Source organism: Onychomys torridus, chromosome 16, assembly GCF_903995425.1.
Source record: "Onychomys torridus chromosome 16, mOncTor1.1, whole genome shotgun sequence".
NCBI classification, from domain to species: Eukaryota; Metazoa; Chordata; class Mammalia; order Rodentia; family Cricetidae; genus Onychomys; species Onychomys torridus.
The window spans coordinates 49,053,640-49,078,358 of NC_050458.1; the positions used below are offsets into that span (position 1 = coordinate 49,053,640).

A 24,719-nucleotide genomic window follows, 5' to 3' on the forward strand; every position below is an offset into this window, starting at 1 on the left:
GCCAGATGCTGAGTGCCCCAGACTTCTCCATCCCTCTAACCACCTCTGTGAGCAGGAACTGTTTCCACCTTTGTGCTACAGAGGGGAAACCGAGGCTTAGTGAGGTGCAGGGGGCTTGCCTGACCCCACAAGTATGTGGCAGAGTGAGGTTTGAGCTGGGGCTTGGCAGGTTTGGCCAAGGTCAAAGGGCTCTTCCTGGGCTCTGAGTCTGTATTTCCCCAAGGCCTTGAACTGGAAGGACCACCCTGGGGAGCGCATGTGGATCGCAGCCTGGCAGGCTCTGCATGTGTTCTTCTTCTTTATGAAGGCCACACAGTCCCTGGCCCTGCGTAGTGTTGTTTTGGATGTGCAAGGGCGGTGTGGAAATTTCTGTTTTATGTGACCTAGTTTCTGTGCTTTGATAATGGCATTCTCTTTGCCCACCCCCACCCTCTGCCCCACCCCCACCCAACTCTGAGATTTTGGAATCAAGTTCACAATCCCAGTCTCTTCATGCCCCAAGTCTCAGTAGGGGGCTGATGCATGTATGTAGTGGCTCCAGGGTCTTTGTTATTATTATTGTTTTACACTTCATTTGTGTTTGTGTGTTCATGCATGTTGCAGGTACACGTGGAGGCCTGTGGTCACCCTTCATGTTGGGCCTCAGGAGCCGTCCATCTTGCTTTTTGAGATGGGGGTCTCTCACTGGGACTGGGGCTGACGGATTAGGCTAGCTGGCCAGTAAGCTCCAGGAAGCCGCCTGTCTCTGCCTTCCCAGCACTGGGATTACAGGGGCCAGTGCTGGCTTTTTAATGTCGGTTTTGGAGATTGGTCATGGGCCTTCATGCTTTCTCAGTACTTTACCCACTGGGGTCTTTTCTGAGAGGAATGGTGGTTCCTTGATATGATTTTCCTAGGTGGCTCGCTGGAGTTTCTCTGGACGGCCTCATTCTCAACAGAAACTGTCCTTTTTTTCTTTGACGGTCACCCCAACCACTGCGCATGGCCTTGGCATAAGAGACCCCCTGTGCTTTTCCCTGAAGTGTTAGCCAGATGGGATTTGGGGAGTCCTGGTCACTGGGCTGCCATGGTGTTGAATTTCCCTGGAGAGTTTCTTTTCTTCCTATTTCTGACTCCCTTCATTTCACTATGAAGTGCAAATATTTGTGGGAATTTGATCTGTTTTCTAAACTAACCTGGTGTCCCAGGATGGATCTTTGTGTGTCTTGGGGGGGGGGCAGGGAAGGGAGTCCACACCCGTTGGTGGTCACTGACTCATGGGAGTTTTTATAGTTGCCTGCTTCCCTCATAGAGTCATGTTGAGGATTGGGGGATTAGGAAATGATTAGTAGGGGCTGGAGGGATGTCTCAGTGGTTAAGAGCCTTTCCATGCATGACTGAGTCCTATTTGTGGATCCCCATGGGTGTGGATCCCCATGGGTGTGGCCATCATAATTTTCCTTCCTTCCTTTTTTTTTTGTTTTGTTTTGAACCTATGGACATCTGTTCTATTTTCACCTTTTTGGCTGTTGTGAACAACATAGCCTTGAACGTGGGTGTCCAAGTTTACGAGAGGGTCTCCTTTTTCCAAAAAAACTGGACATCAGCATCTTCGCTGATGTTAGAGCTGGTGTGTGTCCTTGTGAAGGCAGAGGGTGGCTTGTCCCCAGAGCTGGATCCACAGCCATGTCTCAAGAGCCTGTCCTGTGTCCTGCTCTAAGCTGGGGACTTGTGTTTTTCAGCCTGCCTGGGGTCCTCAGAGGACAAACAGGAAATGCCACCTGAGGCAGCAGGGTCAGAAGGCTTAACAAGACTGGCTTGGGGTCTCCCAGCCAGTAAAGTTGGGATCACTTGTGTCATACGTGGTGTTGCCCCATCACCTGCTGTTGTGGGTGCCAGGTGACCAACATGTCAAAGCTGTGAGGTGGTGACGGTATTCCAGGCAGAGCTTAGAGGGTGTATCAATGTCTATGTTCTGAGGCAGAAGGACAGAGTGGTGGGACACCTGCTGCTGGAGATCTCCTCAGAGAGGATGTGTAATCCTGTAATCCGTCAGTGATCAGTACTTCCCACTGTAAAAAGCTACAGGTCTAGGTCTGGACCCATCTCTGTCACCTCTGGATCTTGGGGCTAGAGTCTGGACTCTGAGGTCTAGGGGTATGGAAGCCATCATTTCTGGTTCCAGGGCTCCAGACATGGTAGAGCTTTCTGTAGACAGGAAGAAGCCAAGCCTTGCATCTGTACAAGCTGTCCCCCGTACCCTCCACCCTCTGTGGCTACGACCAAGGGCCGTCAGGGTCTCTTGTCACATCTCTTGAAGGATCCTGTGTGGTGTCATAGGACTGGGGTGCACACTGTCTGAATCTTGCAACTATCCCCTACCCCCAGCCAACATGCATACAAGCTTATGCACAGCTTGCAGTCTCTGGGCCCACACACTGCCAGCATGGAAACTCGCTCACTTCCTTAGGATTTGTTGTTTTTCCTACTGACCTTGATCCTGATGCTGTTACATTCTATAGAGATTTAAGATCTTAGGAGGAAGCGTGTCCCTCCGGGGGCCAGGAGAGACGGTAATAGAGATTTAGTGACTTACCACCTAGAGCACACGTCTGCGTCTGCAGAATTAGTGGAGCATGTGGGGAGAAAGAGGGCTGTGGGCCATGCCTTGCTGGGTTTAGGACATCATCCAAGCAGATTTCCCTGCAGGCCCAAGTACCAGCAAGTGAGGGCTGGTTGTCATGACTCTTTGCATAGTCCATGTGGGAAGTGAGGTGAGAGGGGACATCCAGGCTGGCTACATGTGGATGCCCTCTTGGAGGTTAACGGTTCCCAGGGCAGCAGTCTGGAAGGGTTGTGCCCATTAGGGAGGAGGTATATGTCCAGGCTGAGCTGGCTTCTGGTCTGAGATTCTAGTCTGTTTAAAAATAGATACAAGGACAGCACAAAATGTAAGAGTTCACTACACTTCCATCAGACTTCCGTCCCAAAGGATGTGGCACACTTTAAATTCTGATCACCCGTGTGTGCAAGCAAGCCTGTTCACACCTCAAGTCTACAACCCTGGACACAGTTCTGCCAGAAACAGAAGGCCGCTCCATCTATGTTCTCTGCCCTTGCTGGGGTCTAAGCTTTGTCTCCCAAAGCAGCTTCAGGCAGGTCTGGAAGCCATTAGAAGCAACCAGAAGCTTCCATGTCTCAGTCACATATTCCAAAGAACAGTGTGGACAGACTGGTCAGGCTTGGAAGGAATGAAAAACTGCTGGATGCAAAGCAAAATGGCATGTGTTCTGGGCTAGGAGTACTTTTCCTCAGCCTCGCTGGGCCAACCACCATGAAGGGATGTGCATGTAAGTGACATGTTGGAAATGTCGGACTTTCCTCTTGGGCTCTCTGCATACTGACTGGGTCTCTCTTTACTCAACAGTGACTGACTTGCAAGAAGAAGGCAAGAGTGCCATCAATTCTCCAATGGCTCCGGCTTTGGTGGACATCCACCCTGAAGACACCCAGCTAGGTACTGTGACCCCTTGGCGTCCTTTGCTGTCCATCCCTGGTATAGGACCCCCCCCCCCCCCATGGGTGGGTGGTGTTTGAGAACCTGTGTCTTATTCAGAGAGATCTCTGGGGAGAAGCAGGCTTCCACTCCTGTCTTCCGGTGCAGGTTTCATTGGCATCCAGGTGTTGATGACTGGCACTGGGAACATGGCTTGTTATGGTCACAGTTCCAGGAGATGGCCAAGCAGGGATGGGCAAGCAGTGGAGGAGAGAGAGAGAGGAGTTGGCTTGTTTACTGAGTAGAGGACTGGATGGTGTGAGCTCCAGGAACAAGGTACTGACTTGAGTTGGCTGATAGCTGGCCTAGGGGATGAGACAAGATGAGGCAGAGAATGTTGGCTCAGGGTATGGTACCCCATAAGTCCCTAGAGGAGGAGGCTAGAGGACAGCCATCCCTGGAGGAAAGTCTCCCTGGGAAGAGCAGGCCCCAAGGTCTCAAAGCATGAAGAAATTTAGAAACTAGGCACACATCCCAGACACCCCACGTACCTCGATAGCTGACCTGAAGAGCCGTACTGGGCCTGCAGCTGGCTGTGTGGGAACTGTGGATGGGGAGGCCCCTGACTCCTGGCAGGGTGATGACGGGGTGGTAGTCAAAGTAGCCTTTCCTGGCCTTGTGTATTGGCAGCAAGTCACTGTGGAAGGCAGGTATGGGACATTGCTTATTTCCAAATTCTAGTTCAGATGGAGATCCCTGTCTACCCAGATTTTCCATGACAAGGCCATCAGGGTCTCAGGGAGGAAGCAGAGGAGACCCAACCTGTGGCCTAGAGGTGGCCGGGTACCTGAGACCACTGGTCTGTGACGTTCTGTCCTCACCAGAAGGGCATGCCCATCACTGCTACTGCAGCTGATTGATGCAGCAGCTGCATCTGGGCTGTTCTCTGCCTGGAAAGCTGGACTTCCCCCCAGATCCCCGCTGTGGTCAGTGGGCCCACAGCACCCTGGCGTCTGTGGGACCTAGCCCTTTCTGTACTGCCCCCTCCACCCCATCTTCATCCCTTCCCCCGTCTTCATCCCTTCCCCTCCTTCCTGTCCTGCTCCTCTGACGAACTCCACTGGCCTCTTGCTGTCTGCCAGATCCAGGCTAGAACATAGAGGAAAAACCTAACAGGGGAGATGGGTAAAATGTCATCCCTTTGCATGGTTTTGCTATTTCTAACACTTCCCTGTACATCTTGTGTTGTATATGATGCCTCTGCCCTGGTCCATTCCAATATCCAAAACCACGAGGTAGCGAAGAGAGAGCTGCTTCCGTGCATCCTAGGTCTTAAGGGTCCCCCAGCGGCCACGCCCCAGGGGCAGGTACCTCAAGGTCATAGGCAGGTGTAACAGTTACCTGCCGCCTCACTAGGGGCAGTGCTCCAGGGCATGGCTCAACCAGCCACCCGCCACACAGTGATCCAGGAACTACTGGTGTTCTCAGCTCTCTCCAACCCTTGCCAACCCACTGCGGGTGCCACCCACTGTCCTTCCTCTCCCCATGCCAGCATGGTTTAGACTCACTAGAGCCTTTGGAGTCTAAGGCTGGGGAGATAGAGTCTGGCTTCATCTCCTCCTGCTGCCCTGCATGATTTATTTCTGATCTTGGCGTGTAGCCCACAAGGCAGGAGACCTGTTCTCACTGACACCATGGTGGGTCTCTGCTTTTCCACCTGCTCCCTGCCCCATGTGAGTAAGCAGGGAGTCCTCCACCCCTGACATCCCTGTCAATGCCCCACTCCACTTCCCTGATTCACTCTGGCCCTTTCTGTCCTTGGCAGAGGAGAATGAGGAACGTACCATGATTGATCCCACCTCCAGAGAGGACCCCAAGTTCAAGGAGCTGGTCAAGGTGAGGTATAGTCTGACGTGATTGGAGCATCCCTGTGTTGGCTCCAGGCCTTCTTTCGGAGCCTCGGGGCTTCTGTAGACACAAGGAGGAGTTGAGCCTCCAGGCTCCCGAGAGGGCCAATGAGGCTACAACAGAACGGGGCGCAGAACTGAGCTCGTGGGAGCCCACGGACTCTAAACTGACAGCTGGGAAGCCTGCGTGGGCCCGACCTAGGCCCTCTGCATGTGGGTGACAGTTGAGTAGCTTGGTCTGTGTGTGGAGTTCCTAGCAGTGGGACCAGGATCTGTCCCTGGTGCATGAGCTGGCTTTTTGGAACCTATTCTCTATGGTGAGATGCCTCACTCAGCCTTGGTGCAGGGGGAGGGGCTTGTTACTGCCTCAGGAGCTTGATATGCCATGTGTTGTTGACTCCCATGGGAGGCCTTACCCTTTCTGAGGAGTAGGATGGGGACCGAGAGAAAGGTGGTGGGGGAAGGGAACAGAAGAAGGTGGGGGGGACTGTGGTTGGCATGTAAAATAAATTAAAAAAAAAGAATAAAAAAGGAAAGGGGTGCAGAGGAGTGGAGTGTGGGCTGAAGAATGAGATGGAACATGGGTCCTCTAGGTGTTCCCATGTGCAAGGCAGCCCTCGGCCTTTATGTGGCTGTCACACAGTGCTCACAAGAGCTGTGCAGGGTCTGTTTTGAACCCGTACACCCTGCAGACACACCCGATTGTTATAGCTTCATGGGGTCTGCATTCAAGCTGTTTTGGGGAGCAGGTTGCTGTCTTCCCCCACCATGGCCTCATCTGAAGAGAGGCCTTGGTGCCCTAAAATGTCAACTTGACATAGCCTGGAGTCACCTGAAAAGGGAGTCTCCATGGAGGCCTTGCCCAGATCAGATGTGGCCTCTGGCGTGTCTGTGAGTGATGGTCTTGATTGCTAATTGATATAGGTGGGCACAGCCCACTGTGGGTGGCACCATTCCCTTGGCAGGCAGTCCTAGGTTATGTAAGAGAGCTAGCTAAGCGTGAGTCTGTGAATAAACCAGCAAGTAGCGTTCCTCCATGGTTTCTGCTTCAAGCTCCTGCGTGAATGTCTGCCCTGACTTCCCTCAGGAAAACAGAGGCTTTCCTCTCAAAGGTCACAGAAACAGGTGGGTAGGACTGTGGCTCAGTGGCTTCTAGGGACAACCACCTGCCCTTCCCTATCACATGTCTGATCCTGTCCAGGGGCAGGCAGATAGGGTCATACCTCAGAGACCCAGAGTTGGTTCGGGTGACCTAGGCGTGTTGAAATGCTGCATGTGTCAGTGTCCTGAAATGATGGCTCTCTGTTGGCCTTCCCACCTTCACCACAGCAGGGAGCCCGATATGGACCCTTGTGACTGAGTTTTCACAAGGGCCAATTCAGGGGAATCAGGGCTGCTTGCCAGCTGTGCCTTCTAGGAATATGAACTGGAAATGTCTGTTATGGCCATCCAAAGAGGGTGATTTTTTTTTTTTCTTTTCTGTTTTTTCAAGACAGGGTTCCCTGTGCAGCCCTGGCTGTCCTGGAACTCACTCTGTAAACCAGGCTGTCCTCGAACTCAGAGATCCATCTGCCTCTGCCTCCTACATGCTGGGATTAAAGGTGTGAGCCACCATTGCCCGGCTGAGGATGATTCTTTTTCCTTTTTTTTTTTTTTTTTTTTGAGACAGTGTCTCACTAGGCAGGGGAGAAGGAGTTTATCTAATTTGCAGTTCTGGGTTACAGTCCAACACTGTGAGCATGTCAAGGTGGCAGGAACTTGAAGTAGCTAGTCACATCCACTGTAAGAGCAGAGAGAATGAATGTGTGCATGCTTACTTGCTTGCCTGTTATTTTCAGCCTTTTCCATTCTTATCCTTTTTGAGACCCCATAGGTCTAGGGGCTGGTGCCACCTACAGTAGCAGGCTTGGTCCTCTCACATCAATTAGCTTAATTAAGGTAGTCCCCTACCCCCCAGGCCAACTCAATGTAGATACTCCTCAGTTGAGTCTAGATTGTGTCAAGTTGACAATTAAGATCAACCATCTCACTGGGCAGTGATGGTGCACACCTTTAATTCCAGCACTCGGGAGGCAGAAGTAGGTAGATCTCTGAGTTTGAGGACAGCCTGGTCTATATAGTGAGTTCTAGGACAGCCAGTTCCAGACTTAAAACCTATCTGGTATGTTGGCCTGAGCAGGTTAGAGAACAGCTTGGTCTGACTGACATCCTGGGAGAAACCCTGTCTTGGAAAACAGAACAAAACAAACCCCCAACCAACCAACCAACCAACCAACCAACCAACCAACCAACCAAACAAGAAAAAAACAACAACAAACCAAATGAATGAAAGATTACTATTGGTGAAATTATTAAGGCCACTCCACGTAGTTAAAAGGGAGGTTTATTTTGTGGGGTAACTTACAAATGAAGGGGTAGGTTGCAGGGTCTGGGAAAGGTATGGCGCAGTCCAGCGGTGTTCTCTCGAGAACTCTGCTCGGTCTACCTCCAGCGTCCAGGGTCCCAGAACCAAGAGAGACCTCTCCTCTTGATCCTGGGTCTTCAGCTTCCTCCCCCAGCCCCGCCTTGTGGGCGTGACCATTACCAAAGCCTCAATGGGGGTTGGAACTTCCAGGCCAAGGCTGGGATGGCTACCCATTACAGATTACCCATTGCATCTGGGCTGCGTGGCCAAGGCTGCGGATGAAGGTGTCAGGAAGAGGGAAGCCTGGCTCCAGCTACTGGATTAGAGGAAGGATGAAAGCCATGTGTTGAGGTCTGTGGGAGCCCCTAGAAACTGGAGAAGCCAGGGAAGCAGGGTCCTTAGAGCCTCCAGAGGGGCTAGCTCTCCTCTCCTAACACTTGACTTCAACTCGGTAACAGTGGTTCTGGGCTTCTTGCCTCCAGCATGTGAGAGGATCCATGGGAAGCCACCAGAGTTGTGGAAGTCCCTTCCCCTAGAGTGGCCACAGGAAGCAAATCTCCTCCACTGTAGCTGGACCATCCACATCAGTCAGGCAGGGTGAGTCCTTGAGATGCCCTGTTCCCACAACCATCCCATTGGCTTTCAGCTACACATATGGAGACTAGACTCCAGGCACCCCAGCCTGAGATCTCATCTCCTAACAGGCTGGTCTTGACCTAGCACTTTCAAAAACTCATGTAAACACCAGGCACATGGGAGCAGCTCTGGGGCCTTAGGGGGCTCATCAGCTATTGTGTGGCTGTGTGGTGGGGTGTACAGAGTGCCAAACTACTTGGCAAGGCAGGGCTCTGAGACAGACAGGTGAGGGAGGTAGGTGCAGTGGTTCCGATGGACTCGCCCTGTTGGTCAGGTGTACCGGGCTGGGAGGATAGCTGTGGTCTGGTTGGAGCTTGCTCGTGTTGGAGGACTGTGGACGTTTTCTTTTTCTGTCCTGGCTGTAGCTGGCCCAGATATCACACTTGTGCCATGAGTGTGGGTGAACAGCCTCCCAACTGCTGCTAAGACTGGACTTGGTACCTGGCTCGTCCCCAGGATCACCACGGAGTCTGGCACCTCGGGTCTGCTCTGTTCAGACCCTTCACTATCGTTCCATGCCTCCTCCCTCTCTCCCTCTGCTCCACACACTCTGTGGCTTTGTTGCTGCAGTGCTGAGCAGGGACCCTCTGAGTGTATGTTTAGAGGAGATAGTTTCCTCCAGGACACACTGGCAATCTCAGGAGTCCCAGCGTACCTTAGGCTTGATAATTCACCAGAAGGACCCCAGAACCCACTGGAACAGTGGTTATCAACCTATGAGTCGTGACCCCTTTGGGGGTTGAACAACCTTTTTAAAGGGATCTCTTATCAGATATCCTGCATATCAGATATTTACATTATGGTTCATAACAGTAGCAAAATTACAGTTATGAAACAGCAGAAATAATTTTATGGTTGAAGGTCACCACAACATGAGAAACTGTATGAAAGGGTCGCAGCATTAGGAAGGTTGAGGACTTTCCACTGCACTGGAAGCTGTTGTCCTTAAGGTCACAGTTGGAGACAGGCACAGTGAGCTGGGGAGGCACACTTGGGATCAGGATCTAGGGAATGGGTCATGGGAGAAGAGTCAGGGGCTGGGAGCTTATGATTGTACTGCTGTGCAGATGGTTCCAGAACCTCAGTGTCCAGGGTCACTGGGTGAGTTTCATTGTTTCAGAACATCATCCATGCTGCAGAGCAGTGACCCAGCTTCTGCTGGTCCCTGTAGGGGGTGCTATCCAGAAACAGGTTTTGTGTTTTGTTTTGTTTTGTTTTTCCCCCTAGAGCTGGGGAGGGCACCCAGGACATTGCTCCATGACTGAACCATACCGCTGCCTCCCCAGATGCGGGTATTTTTAATCTATCTGGTATGTTGGGCTGAGCAGGTTAGAGGGCAGCTCGGTCTGGCTCACATCCTGTCCTTCTGGACATGGTCATTGGGGCCGTCTGTCCTTCACATCCTCTCTCAGTCTTTGAGACAAGGGCTGAGTTTCTGAGGATGCCTGGCCAGCCGTGTTTCTTCCTCTCTGTTCTCTGTCCTCTATGTTTCCCCTCTGTTGTCGTGGTGGCCTTCTCTGTCCTCTACTACTTTGCGATTGTCATCTTTGCATGTTGTGAGCTGCCCTCTGCCTTTGTCTGAAGTCCCTGGCTCTCCTGGGCAGACATCGGAATGAGGCTGGTCATTAAAAAACTATTTTGAGCATCTGCTGTGCTTATGGGGCCATTAAGGGGCGAAGGTCTAATCCCAACTCAGGAAAATGTAGAACCTCAACCCATGGCCATTCATTATCTGATGATGGGCATGGAGAGGGATCAGGTCTGGTGGGGAGGGTGCATTGGCCAGCCAGCATCACCTTAGACATGGACCTGCATTTTGTGGGCCCAGGAGCCTTACCCTGGTGTCCTCGCCTAACATTTCTTCCTGTGACCATTTCTTCTGGTGTCTGCTGGAATCAATGCAAATTCCCTGTAGGTAGTCAGTGTGTTGGAGGCTTACGGCTGAGATGCTTCATGTCATTAACTGTTCTGTTAAAAAAGCATCCCGTGCTTTTCTTTTAGGGAGATGCCTCTGTGTTCCATGTCTCATTTGGTCCTTGTCCCCAGGGTGTGAAACCCTCAGAGTTGCCTGGGTATGAGATCTCCCCTACAGCACACACTCTTGGTCACACCTGGGTCACTGCTAATGAGGGCATTTGGTGAATCCCCAGTTTGCTTCCAATGGAGGATGAGCCTAAGGGGACCCAAACACGCATGGTCAAGGGGTTGGCACTGTTGATCTCTGGAAGGGAATGGGCCTGTGGAGGGTGGTTCTTTTTACTGATGGCCAATGACTAAGCTCGTAACCTGGGGGGCCAGACTCTGGGCAGTGAATGTTCATAAGCATGTTGACCACAGAGGCACGTGAGGTTAGAGAATTGGTGTTGGAATGATGCATTTTGGAGTTGGGCAGAAAAACCCAATAAACCCCCACAGCCCTTCCTAAGCAGGCTAGCCAGAGCAGCTAGGCACCTCATGCTGGGGTGCATCTTCCTCCAAGAGCAGATTTCATATCTCATTGTTCAGTTGCTGGGCAAGGCTTATCCTTGTCATGAAGCTGGTTTTTTCCTCTTGTGCCCGGGTTGTATGAAGTGCTCTGCTAGGCTCCGCCCCCACTGACTCCGCCCAATTCAGTAAGGTGCATCTCCATCCCCAGGGGACAATACAGCCAGGACTGTGTTTGGAAATGATTAAGATGTAACTGTCATGGCTCCGGGGGAGACAGACTGCAGACCTGATTATAATTCAGAAGGAGCTAAGGGGAAAGTAATTTTTTATTCTGGTTAGAGCGAGCTCATAGAGCTAGCCGTGATCGAGTGCCGTGTAAGGATGTAATTAATATATGTCCTCCTTATTCACCCGCAGGACTTGGGGCTCGCAGATGAACGAGTCCCTAAAAATAATGGCTGATGCTATCTTTAAAAGCTCTTTTGTAGAACAGAAGATAAGAAGTATGACCTGGAGCAGAATGATGGGGTGACAGGCGATGTCCCCAAGTCAACTGCACCTCCTGGGGGTGGGGGTAGGGGGTGGCAGTGAGACAGGGAAGGATGCTTGCCTCCTGGCCCGTCGTGTGGAGTTCATTTTTAGCTTTTTGTTCCTGCCTTTGGGCTCTGAGTAGGCCAGAGATCTAGATGTGGGGTTTGTGTTTGTTTTCTTGTTTTCTTCTTTAAGTTTGCGATTCTCATAGAAGAAACATTCTCTCGAGATTTCCTGGCAGGATTGTGTTTGAGAAAGGAAGCCTCTGGAAGGGCCTGTAGGGCGGAGAGTCCCTTCTAGATGTGAATTCCCCAGGGCAGTTTTCTGGTTTGTTTGAGACCTCAGACTGGGATCTTAGCCACTGGGGATGAGTGCCGAGCAAAACAGCTCACTCGCCAAGCTCACAGTGTACCTGGGTGAAAGCATGGTGAGGGCCCAGTGAATATGCAATCAGGTGGCAGGGGGTGCCTTTCTGCTGCTTCCTGCAGGACAGTCAGGGAGGTGGCATTTGAGCAGACCTCTGCATCAATACCTAGGAGAAGGTCATGGCCAACTGCCCAACAGCAGACGCAAAGGTCCTGTGGTATGCAGGTGCTTGACATGTTCTAGCAACCATTGAGATGGGCAGGGTGACAAGAGCCTAGTGAGCATGCAGGGGAGTGACCAGAGACAGAGACACAGTGATAGAAGTATGGGGATGGTGGCTGATAGCTAACGGCTATGTTGGCTCATGTTGGCTCTCAGGGTAGAGGAGTCAACTCTTCCTAAAAGCTGGGGCAGACAGGGGCAGGGCTGGCTCTGCCTCCACCCTGTGCACCTTCCATGCCCTCACTGTCCCCAACATAACACCCATGACAGGTCCCTGCCCTTGGGCAGGGACTGCACTGCATCTCTCTTCATCCTCACGGCCCAGGGTAGAACCTGCTGCAGACACTCATGTTCTTACCATCAGGGGAGACCCTGCAAAGGAAGGCCCAGAAGCTATGGCTTTTGCAGTTGGAGGTGGGACAGCAGGACATCAAATCACAAGCTTTCCTTCCCTTTTTGATGACGGGCAGAGAATATCCACCCTTATCCGTTGTCTTGGGGTTTCTGTTGCTCTGATGAACACCCTGACCAAAAGCACTCTGGGAAGGAAAGACACCTAAACCTTGTAATCATCATCCAGATAAGCCAGGGCAGGAACTCAAAGCAGGAACCCGGAGGCAGGAACTGAGGCAGAGACCGTGGAGGAGTGCTGCTCACTGGCTTGCTCAGCATGTTTTCTCATTACACCCAGGACCACCTGCCCAGGACCAGCAGCCCAGGAGCGGCACAGCCCAAATTGGGCCCTTCCACATCAATCATTAATCAAGAAAATGTACCATAGGCTTGCCTACTGGCCAATCTGGTGGAGGCCTTTTCTCAGCTGAGGTTCTTCTTCCCAGGTGACCCTGGCTGTGTCCACTTGACACCAGTCCAGCCAGCACAGCAGTCGTGGTGACCTCAGCACACTGTTGTGTTTTCATTCCTTATGAAATTTGAAGTTGAGATTGTGCCATTTTTTTGCACGGAGGAAATCCTTGCTGTGGTTTGCAGCCCCCGTGTGAGAATACACCTTAGAACCTTGGGCAGAGGACAAGCCAGGCATCTAGGATATGCCCCTTGCAACCTGTTTCCTCCAGTCAGACCCTGCCCAGAGATGGACAGCCCAATGGTCAGAGAACACAGGCCAGACTGGAGCCCAATCAACCAGAGAGCTGGAGAGGGTGCCCACTCTCCCCCTGCCCCTTGGAAGACGCTTTGACACATCCACAGAGCTACAAGGCTATGTGGCCCTTCACCCTAGCCACATGTGACTCACAAGCTCTGAGATCCCTGTGAATAGTAATCTGGTTCAGTCTACTGCGGTCGCTTGGAAGCTGGTCAGGACTTGAGGGGACTTGGCTTTGTTGCCAACTTCTCAGTCACTGCTTTTTTTGGAGAACAACAAGACACTGTGCATTTGGATTTGTGCACTTTGATCCTTCTGAGAGTGGCCACAGACCTCTACCTCCCAGGGGCTCAGGGGGCCAATTAGATGGCTTAATCCATTTTGCTGGCATGGGAAAGCCACAGTCTGAGGGTCATAGCTGCAGCCTGGGCAGGTATCTGTTTTAGTCTGGCTGGGATGGTGAGCAAGCATGGTCCTTGGGAAGCCCTCTGTCCTGGAGACAATGAACAGTGCAGAGGGTGTGCTTCGACAGCATGCCCTCCCAGTGTGCTGAGTGGAAAAACCTATTAAGAAAAGCTTTCTGGGGAAGGCAGGTCTGGAAAAATAGAAGCGAAGAACTTGACCATGAGTGTTCCCAGCGGCTGGATGGACAGAAAGTGACACTGCTCAGCTGTCCAGCAATGGGGGCTTGGGGGAGAGACAAATAAGATGTACATAGATATGTGTCATGGGGTGGTAAGGTGTTCAGCCGGAAGTGGGGGAGAGGTAGGAGCTATGCCAGGGCTTCAGATGCCATGTTGAGAGAAGCCAGGTGTGAGGGAGGAGTTTGCATACTGTGGGATCCCATTGATGGGACTCAGGATCAGGAGATGGAGAGCGGCAGAGCTGCAGGGAGAAGGTCTGGTTTCTGTTCGGGGACAGGATAACATTCTAACGTGGTTGAGGTAACCATTACAAGCTTGGTGATCCCTGCTGGGTACGCAGGTGGATTCTCCATTGGCTGAACAGTCTGCAGAGTTCAGTGATCAGTCGAGCCAGGCTGGGACCTCTTGCGTTAGCCTGGGACTCTGGACTCAGGGCTGCTAAAGTGCAGGCTGGGAGACGGGTTCATGCTTCATGGCCCCCTTTCCCCTCTCTTCCCAGCACCTACTCATTTAGCACCCCGTGCCCAAGTGGAGCCATAAGCACTTCTGCTGGGAGGTATGTGTCACTCATTACCCACGGTCCCTGCAGGATCCCAGCCTGCCTGGTCCTGCCAGGGCTCTGTCGGGGACTTTTAGGAAGTCCTAGCTCCATGCATGGGTCTGGCTTTTTATTTGTGCTCTGGCCATGAACCAAGAGATACCTGTTGTCCTCCATGGTTACCAGGCAGGTGTCTGGTTGCCCTTGTGTGTTTGGGCGGCTGCCCGTCTGAGCCTGCTCTGACCCTGCTTTCTCCCAGCAGTTCTGACATGCCTCTCCCCTCCCGCAGGTGCTTCTGGACTGGATCAACGATGTGCTGGCAGAGGAGCGCATCATCGTGAAGCAGCTGGAGGAAGACCTCTACGATGGCCAGGTGCTACAGAAGCTTCTGGGTAAGTGCCAGGACCCCACCATTGTGGCACCATCCTCCTTGCCCTGGGCTTTTGGGAACAGACCCAAAGCTTGGTTTACATCTCCTGGTAGCTCTAGCTGTGTTTTCCTTGATGTCTGTCTTCACGGTTTCTCTGCTGGGCACACGTGGTTTCTTAGGGGGCTGCAGCAGATTTTATTGGATGCTCACGCTATGGACCAAGGAAACGGGGTTCAGAGAGGAGCCATGTTTCTCATCTCATCTCTCTAGCCAGCCTGGTTCCATCCAGTTATGAGCACTTTTAGGATGGGGCATGGCAGAGGGTGGGTCTCCAACAAACCCCATGTGAGAGAATTTATCACTGTCCTCACACATACTTCCAGGCTTTACTGTGCCCAAGTTCTGGCTGAGGATGATTGAGTATGTCCTCAAGATAGACTGATGGAAAGAAAGATGGACAGGTGGGCAGCCTGTCCATCAAATGTTCCCGAGCCTTGCTGAAGGCTGGGTTCTAGGTCAGTGACTGCTGAAGCAGACATCTCTCTAGCCTGCCCTTCCGGAGGGTGTGGTCTGTCAGAGCAGACAGTGACAGATGCTGTGGGTCTAGAGAGTATAAAGGCCATACAGTTGTCATATCATATGGCTAGAGTGGGTGACCTTACCAAGCGCTGGGGTCTGAGCTCCTGGGGAAAAATAAGGGAAGAGTGGCCAGGAGACTAGAGGAGGATGAAGTCAGGGGTGAGGCGTGGTAGGTAGTGTCACAGGATTCATGTCGCCTCAGGCTGGTATGGGGATTTATGCCTGCCATCCTAGCACTTGGGAGGCCGGGGCAGGAGGATTGCTAGTTTAAGGCTAGCCTGGCCTACGTAACAAAAGCTTGTCTCAAATAGAAAAAAAAAATGTGTATGACGCAGCCTTGGGACCAGCTCTTACCTGGGGCTGTTGTTCCCGGGGATGTTGTGAGCACATCTTGTGGGCTGTGCTGTTACCTCCGGGGGAGTCTTGGTGGCTGTGGGATGTGGTGAGGAATTGGCTCTCAGGCTTGCACCGGACTCTTCTCCCTCAGCTGTGTGTGAGGTGCCTTGGGCACAGGTCCTGATCATACAAGTCTTTTCTTACCATAGCAGGTTCTCCCAGCAGCCCAAGGACAGGCCCAGTGACCCAGTGTCTTCAAATGCCTTTTCATCCAGGGCGTTTGCACTCTCCCTGTTCTTTCCTGACTTCTCCCAACCCCTCCCCTCCCCCACCTTTTACTCTTCTGTTTCTTATGACATCTTTGAAGGGTTTGGACTTCTTGTCCTAGAGAAAATGGACCGATATAGATTCATCTGATCCTCTTTTTCTTTATTTTGATTTTATGTGTATGGGTGTGTGTGTCTATGTGTGTGTCTCTGTGTGTGTGTCTGGTCACTACTCGCTTGCAGTACCTGTGCAGGCCAGAAGAGGGCACCAGATCACTGGAACTGGAGTTTATAGATGGCTGTGAGCTGCCATATGGGTGCTAGGAATTGAACCCAGGTCTTCTAGAAGAGCAGCCAGTGCTCTTAAGCACTGAGTCTTGACTCCAGTCCTGATTGTTCTTTCCTTAGTGTTACAATGTCTTTCTGTGAATCAGAGCCCACGGCTTCACATTGCTGGAGGCGCACAGTGCCAGGCTACCGACAATGATGAGGAAGATCTGATCCTTAGCCGAGGTGATGGCCAGTGAAGGAGGGAATGGTGAGATTATGGGGTGCTGAGTGGCTGGGTGGCCATGGTGATCCCTCTACGGAGCTCACAGCTCAGCAGAGTTCTAGATACAGCTGAGAGGTGGAGGCTCTGTGGCCAGGCGGAGCCTGTTGTGGAGCAGGGAGGAGGTGGGATCTGGGTTGAGGCTGGGAAGATAGACAGAGCCAGCCCAGGCAGAGATAGGCTTTCATCCCATGTCACAAGAGCCACTGGGAGTTTTGAACCATCATCTGAGTTGGATTTTACAAAGTTTACTCAGGCCGGGCTGTGGTGGCGCACGCCTTTAATCCCAGCACTTGGGAGGCAGAGGCAGAGGCAGGTGGATCTCTGTGAGGCCAGCCTGGTCTCCAAATCGAGTTCCAGGAGAGGCGCAAAGCTACACAGAGAAACCCTGTCTTGAAAAACAAAACACAAAACAAAACAAACAAACAAACAAACAAAAAACCCCAAAGTTTACTCAGGCTTCTGGGAGCAGAGTGGGAGGGGAAGAAGGTCTGGAGCTGGAGCTGGGTGTGGCTCAGGATGCCCTGATATGGCTTCTGAAATGGCCCTGGCCAGGGTTTGAAATGCAGATGTGGACAGATGTTTTGGAGAGTAAAGCTGCCACAGGAGCGGAGGGTGGAGACCAGAGGTATGGACTGAGCTGCTAGCGAATGGGTGAAGAGCTAGGGGCCTCATGAGCGAGAATTTGGGGTGTCTACCTGTCTGGAGCCTCATGCTGGGACCAGAGTTAGGAGCTCGGCTGCAGAGTTAGATGGAATGCAACCACTCAGCGGTGGTGTTTAGCACCATGGGCCCAACCATTCCCTGGAGAGGAGCTGCAAAGTCCTCACTGGGCCAAATACCAAATGGTCAAGAGTGAACATGGAAGTTTGGTTAAGAATCCCCATCTTAGAATAAAGTTCTGCGGCTCAGAAATGAAGCTGGAGAGTTGCTGAGATCCTTGGGTAGGGGCACGTGTCACTAAGCCGACAACCTTTGCTTCCTGAGACCTACATGGTGGAAGGAGAGAACTGACCCCCAAAGCTGTCCTTTGGCTTCCGCACACATACTGCGGCCTGCATGCCTACAGACACAGACTCCTCCACAATCAATCAATTAACTGATAATGTTGTTTAAAGAAGACGCTGGACTGTGAGGGTGGTTTCATAAATGCCCGGGTTTTAGGGTGGACACCTCAGCGCTCCGGCAGTTCTCTGTAGTGTCTTCCTGCAGGCACTGGCCTGCTGGAGAGAGTGGCACACTCCTGCACAGCTCTGTCCACGGCTAGCTGCTTGCCATGTCTACAAACTGGGCATCTGAGTTTTAGACAGTCGGCTGAGGCCAAGGGAGCCCACCCAGCTTTGAAACACGTGTCACGAGGCCCCAGTAGATGGTGAGGCCACCTTGGGTGGTGGTCAGCCTGCCTCCTCTCCTGTTTTTTTTTTGGTTTTGTTTTTTTGTTTGTTTTGTTTTTTTGTTTTTTTGTTTTTGTTTTTTTTGGAGCTGAGGATTGAACCCAGGGCCTTGTGCTTGCTAGGCAAGCGCTCTACCACTGAGCTAAATCCCCAACCCCCTCTCCTGGGGTTTGAGTGTGGCATCAACTTAACTTCTCTCTGACTCTTGGACTTGGTGATTAGGCTGGCAAGGGCCATGCTTGTATGTGCGTATGTGTGTGTGTATTTGCATGTGTGTGTACACAGGTGCATGTGCACATGTATGTATGTGTGAGTGTAGGCCAGAGGTCCATGTCAGATGTCTCCCTCAGTTCTCTCCACCTTATTTCTTGAGACATGGTCTCTCACTGAATTTGGGAGTTCACCAATTTGTCTGTGAACTCTAGGGATCCATTCTTCCGACTCCACCTCTCCACCCACCCCCATCTGTGCTGGGATTATAGGTGGGGACTGCCACACCCAGATTTTTCTTTTTTCTTTCTTTCTCTCTCTCTCTTTTTTTTTTTAAAGAGTCAGATTTTTAAAAAAAAACATTTATTTATTTATTATGTACAGTGTTCTGTCTGCATGTATCCCTGCAGGCCAGAAGAGGGCACCAGATCTCATTACAGATGGATGTGAGCCACCGTGTGGTTGCTGGGAATTGAACTCAGGACCTTTGGAAGAGCAAGCAGTGCTGTTAACCTCTGAACCATCTCTCCAAGCCCCCCAGATTTTTCTCTTGGAGCTGAGCTCAGATATTTATGAGCCACCTGACTTGGGTGCCGGGATCTGAACTTGGTTCTCATGACTGAGCAGCAAGCACCACTTTTAACCTCTGACCGTCCCGCTCACCCATGGCAATGCCTTTTCATGGGCAGTCCTTCATGCTGGTGCTGAATCTGGGTATCCCGGGACAGGCTCTGGCTTTGCATCAACACTGCCCGTGGTTGGCTGTCAACCACACTGATGCCTGACCCGGTCCATCTTTGAGAGCAAATGTTGTTGACCTCTTGGGCTTTTGGTTCCCCCTTCAGCTTGCCTGGTAGATGCGGCACTGAGCTGAAGCCACTGTGGCTGTAAATCCACTCATTGCTTCTCTAGACTGTGTCGTGTGGGGCTTGAGGCTTGTCCCGGCTCTGCTGTCTTTGTATTGTGGAGTGCTTGTTATACCCTCTCATTTGAATATCTCCAGTCGGTGCTTGAAGAAGCAGCTTGGAAGCCTCTTCTGTCAAGTGGTTTGGACAGAGAAAAGGACAATGGGAAGAGTATTCAAGGCTGAAGAGGACATCAGTCAGCACATCTTTGCCTGGTTGCGTGGGCAATGCTGTTTCTGATGAGATACACTGATGACTCACATGGCCCCTGAGACCAGGGATCCCAGGAGTGACCTTGATGTAGGCGCTGGGCTCCCAGGCTTTCCAAAGGCAGAGCTATAGACCAAATGAGAGGTGCTGGCTGAGCAATAAGATGTCAGTGGTGGATCCAGGACTGGTCAAGATGAGGGAGACCCAGTAAAGAAGTCTGGAACCCCGTGGAGTGGCACATGGAAGTAGGAAGTATTGTTTATTTGTTTTGTTGTTGTTGTTGTTGTTGTTTGCATGGGCATGTACATGAGAGTGTGGGCATATGTGTGCCATGGTGCCCATGTGGAGGTCAGAGGGCAATTCCAGGTACCCTTCCTCCTTCCCCTGTGTGTGAGGCAGGGTCTCTTGCTTACCTCACCTTGCTCCACGCTAGATGGTCCACAACCTTCTCTTGCTGCATCTTCTTTCTTGCTCCTCCAGGAATGCTGGGATGCAGATGTGCACATGGACACATCTTGCTTTTTGTGTTTGGGGGGAATGCATTTAGGTTCTCATGCTTCATGAAGCAAGCACGTTACCCACTGAGCCACGCCCCCAGGTGTTTTGAGTGGATGACGAGGGTAAACGATGAGGGTGGTGTGGGCCCTGGATGAACTTGGCCATGTGGCACTCATCAAGGGTGAGCCCCCAGAGCTCCCAGAGGAGCCTCTAATCTTGAGAGGGGATGCTGGAAACAACAGGGGTTTGCTGCAGCAGGGCTAGGCTTCAGCTTGGCTGGGTTTGTAGTATTCATCTCAAGTTGGTGTCCATGGAGGATGCTGAGGGTCTCCTGGGCCAGCTGGTATTCACTGAGACATCCTTAGCCATCACCCTCAGCTACATGCTGCACTCAGGGGTCACCCAGCCTTTCTCCGTCCCTTCCATATTGGTAAGAGGAGGCCATGGCGCATCTGCCACCCCGGCAGTCGGCAGATCAGTTCCTGACGGATGTGCAGAGAAGTGTCATTGTGTGTCGTGTCTCCTCTCCCCCCCTCCCCACTGCTTTGTGGAATCACTGTGTCATGGAGACCTAAGGCAAGACAATGAGACACAGGACCTGCTTCCTCGGGCTGAGTCATAGCCTCTAATCTCACATTCATATATTGACATCAGTGCTGGCTAGTTTTTATGTCAACTTGACACTAGCTGGAATCATCTGAGCAGAGGGAACCTCAACAGAGAAAATGCCTCTGTAAGATCAGACTATAGGCAAGACTGTGGGTTGCAACTCCTATAGCAAACCTCTATCTCCAAAAATACTTATATTATGATTCATAACAGTAGCAAAATTAGTTATGAAGTAGCGATAAAAATAATTTTATGGTTGGGGGTCACCACAACATGAGGGACTGTATTAAAGGGTCACAGCATTAGGAAGGTTGAGAGTCACTGATGAAGGCATTTTCTTAATTAGCGATTAATGTGGGAGGGCCCAGCCTACTGTGAGTGGGACCACCCCTGGGCTGGTGGTCTTGAGTTCTTTAAGAAAGCAGGCTGAAGCCAGGTAGTCCCAGAACTTGGGAGACAGAGGCAGGCAGATCTCTGTGAATTTGAAGCTAGCCTGGTCTACACAGTGAATTCCAGGACAGCCAGGATTATGTAGAGAGACCCTATTTCAAAAAAGAAAAGGAAAAAAAGAAAGCAGGCTGGCCAGGTGGTGGTGGGCACACCTGTAATCCCAGCACTCAGGAGGCAGAGGCAGGCAGATCTCTGTGAGTTCGAGGCCAGCCTGGTCTACAAATCGAGTTCCAGGAAATGTGCAAAGCTACACAGAGAAACCCTGTCTCGAAACCGCCCCCCCCCAAAAAAAAAGAAAGCAGGCTGAGCAAGTCTTGAGGGGCAAGTCAGTGAGCAGCACCCCTCCATGGCCTCTGCATCAGCTCCTGTCTCCAGGTTCCTGCCCTGTTTGAGTTCCTGTCCTGACTGCTTTTGATGATGGACTATTACTGGCATATGTAAGCAAAATAAGCCCTTTTCTCTCAAGTTACTTTTGGTCACAGCAATAGTAGCCCTAACTAAGACAACATCCTAGCCCTCAGACCTTAGAGTGTGACTGTGTTTAGAGACACAGTTTAAAAAGGAGTAATTCATTGGAAATGAGGTTATGAGGCTTGGCCCTACTCCAGTATGACTGATGTCTTTATGAGAAGAGACTAGCCAGGGGACGTGCTGCCTATCTGCCCATCCCAGCACTTGAGATGTGGGAAACTGAGTTCAAGGCCAGCCTTGGCTACATAGGGAGACTGCATCTCATTTAAAAAAAAAAAAGTGTAGCTTAGGAGACAGCCGCACACAGAGGGGCATCCATGTGGGAACACACAGGAGAAAACAACCAAACCTTTTCTTGGACCTCTGGTCCCAGGGCTAGAGAATGAGCCTCTGTAGGCCACCACTTGGCTCTTCCCCAGCTAGCGCTGACTGATGTGGTTTTCTTCCCTTCTCAGTTGCTACCTCCTCTGACATTCCAGGTGACGTGGCTAGTGGCAGGGGACAAGAGGGCCTGCTGGGTTCTCTTAGTCCCTCGCTCCTTCCCTGTTTCCTTCCCCGGTGTCTGCCCTGTCCTTGGTGGCTGCACACCTATGGGCCTAGCTTGTCGTGTATTTTCATGTCACTCATGCGTGTGCAGCTGTGGGTGTCCCTGCTGGGGCCTGTGACACGGGTGACAGGTGGTGAGAATCCATGGATGCAGGCACCTTTGTCCCCGGAGGCAGTGTGGAACCACCAGATTGTTATCTCTGTCACACTCACCTCTGCCCGACCTGCCATGTGTCTGTCCATGGCCTTTCTTGGTTGTCACATTCACTGTCTGTCCCCCTACTGAGGGCCTCTCTTGTCCATGTGTCTCCAGCACCCAGTAGCTGTTTGTTGAGTGTGACTGAGGGGTTGGACCATGTGCAGATCATGTACCATCTCATCCCACAGATTGCAGAACCAACCGTTCTAACTGCAGGAGCTGGAAGTCAGGGGCAAGAGCACTGAACTCCTGGGCCCAGCTAAAATGTGTGCAGCAGAGCTTTGTGGGACCTTTTGGGGTTCATGATCTCAGTGGGGTTCATGATCTCAGTGACAATGTGGCTGTCAGTTGACAGCCCTGCATCCCAGGCTAAGGACATGGAAATCACATTCCAGGAAATTGCCTCCAGTCACCCTGGGTCTGGGCCTTTGCGAGTTGGCAGAGGAGCCCTGTCAGGAAATATCACATCTTGGAATTAAAGACTAGGAGGGAACAGGGCCCCCTGCCTTCAGCAGGAGCCCCGGAGCGAGCGAGCGCTGGCTGCTGTATCTGTGGCTACCTGCTCTCACCTGCTGCCTCCCCCATTCCCAAAGGAAATTGAAAGCGGCTGGGTCTCGGTCTGGGTAATTGAATCCTGAGTGAATGTGACAATTCTCGCCCAGGCTCCTCCAGAGCGCTTCCTGGCTGCTCTTTAAAAAAAAAAAAAAAAGACACAGTCACAACCTCTGCAAATCTCCAATCAAACTTCTTGCAGTGTGAAAAAATGTTAGAGACCGGAGAAGGACCTGGGAGTGCAGGGAAGCATCTCAGAGATTTTCTTCTTGTGTTTGTTGAAATTTGAAGTCTGGGACCCTACTGGGACACCACCCCTTCCCACACTCTCTACGGCCGCCCTCTGTAGCTGACCCAGTAACTTCCTCTTCCTCATCCCTATACCACACTCCTTTTGCTTTTATTTGTAAATAATTATTATTATCATTAGCGTATGATGTGTATGTGTGGGGGGGGAGGGGGTAATGTATATGTGCCTAAAGGTCAGATGACAAATTTTTCTTTTTTGAGATGAGATTTCACTGTGTAATCCTGACAGACCTGGAGTTTGCTGTTGTTCAGGCTGAACTTGAACTCACAGAAATCCACCTGAGTGTTAGAGTTAAAGGCATGTGCTGCCACAACCAGCTAACTTTCGTTTTTAATATAAACTTTTAAGGTTTTTTGTTTTGAGAATTTTATACAGGAGTATTTACATCATTACTACTGTACCCTTACTCCCTCTCAAGTTCACGACCTCTTTTTTTAATTATTAATTTTACCTGTGTGTGTATTTACAACTTAATGAGCCCATTGAGTGCTGTTCATACGTGTGTGCCTTTAAGGCTGACCACTTGGCCTTGAATACTCAATCAGGGGACTGGATGTCCCTGGAGAAGACACGTTTTCCTCCTCCCAGCAGCCACTAATGGCCCGTGGTTCTTCATCTAGGGGTGCGGCTTTGTGAGATTTTCCCTACCCATGCTGGCATGTCAACTGGAGTTGTCACTGTTGGGTCTTATTCAGGCAGCGAGGTGGTTGAGATTTCACGAGTGTATCTTCCCCGGCACACTTAGAAGGCACTAGCTGGCAGCAGGCCAGAGGACAACTTTTGAGCTGCTCTGTCCTTCCCCTGTGCCTTCCGGTGCCTGACTGCCACTACAACCCGCACTTGGCCCCCAGCGGCATCTTGAAGGATTCTTTTCCAGGTCATAAGCTGTTCCCGAGTGCCTGTTTCATTCTTAACTGCCCCCTCACTTGTAGTATAACTTTCTCTCAATTGAAATGGCCTCCCAAGGCCAGAGCTTCCTGGCGGGCCAGGGATTTGGGCTAAGACGCCAGGTCCCCCTGGTGCCCCTGCTCCAGCCAGGGGCACAGATGGCTCCAGCTCCTTCCGCTTGGACACTCTGCCTCATGACCTTGTCCTTGTCTCCACAGAAAAGCTGGCAAACTGCAAGCTGAACGTGGCTGAGGTGACGCAGTCGGAGATCGGGCAGAAGCAGAAGTTGCAGACAGTCCTCGAAGCTGTGCAAGACCTGCTTCGGCCCCACGGCTGGCCACTGCGCTGGAATGTGGACTGTGAGCAGCCTCTGTGTGGGCAGGGAGCGTTGGAAGGAACCTTCCTTTTGTCTTTCTGTGTTCATTCAATTATTCAGTTATAGCCCCGTGGTTAAAAAACCAGTACATCCTCTTGACCAGTTCTGCCGGAGGCCAGGTGGCAGAGGAGAGGTCTGGGAAGCTAGGGTGGAGAGCACACAGCTAAGGGCAGATTCACACACCAGTGCTCTGCCTCCCCACCCCCTTACACCGCCCCGCCCCTAACCCCCCCTCTCCCATCCTACCCCTGTGGTTCAGCTCTAGGATTGTCATTTGCTCATGTTGATTTTGTGTGGGTCTGAGTGCACTTGTGTGGAGGCCAGAGGCCAGCCTCAGGCAGCATTCCTCAGGAACCACGCACCTTGTTTGTTCTGAGGTTAGGGTCTCTCACTGAGACCTGCAGCACACCAGTGAGACAGGGCTGGCTGGCCAGTGAACTCGGGTTCCTTCTGTCCCCAGCTACCCTGTGCTGGGATTACTAGCATGTGCTACCACAGGTGGTTTTTTTTAAACTCCAACATGAGTCCTCATGCTTGTGTGGCCAACATTTTATGGACTGAGACATCTCCTCAGACCTTGTACTGTTTTTAGGAGTCTCGTGTAGCCCAGGCTAGCCCTTGGACTCACTATGTAGCCAAGACTGGCCTTTAATTCCCAATTCTCCTATCTCCACCTCCTGAATGCTGGGATTATGTGCCTCGTCCAAGGAGTTTTTGTTGAGACTTGACACTAAACACCTAGGGC

The 24,719-nt window shown here is 51.6% G+C and overlaps 1 protein-coding gene across 1 annotated transcript in view; it reads left to right on the top strand.

Moving 5' to 3' along the window:
• Parvb (parvin beta) overlaps nucleotides 1-24,719 on the top strand; it is a 93,532-nt gene that overhangs the window by 41,972 nt on the left and 26,841 nt on the right. The window contains exons 2-5 of the mRNA XM_036208762.1: nucleotides 3,407-3,496; nucleotides 5,301-5,371; nucleotides 14,545-14,647; nucleotides 23,817-23,957. Of these exons, the coding sequence (XP_036064655.1) occupies nucleotides 3,407-3,496; nucleotides 5,301-5,371; nucleotides 14,545-14,647; nucleotides 23,817-23,957 (405 nt within the window). The remainder of the gene's footprint in view (nucleotides 1-3,406; nucleotides 3,497-5,300; nucleotides 5,372-14,544; nucleotides 14,648-23,816; nucleotides 23,958-24,719) is intronic.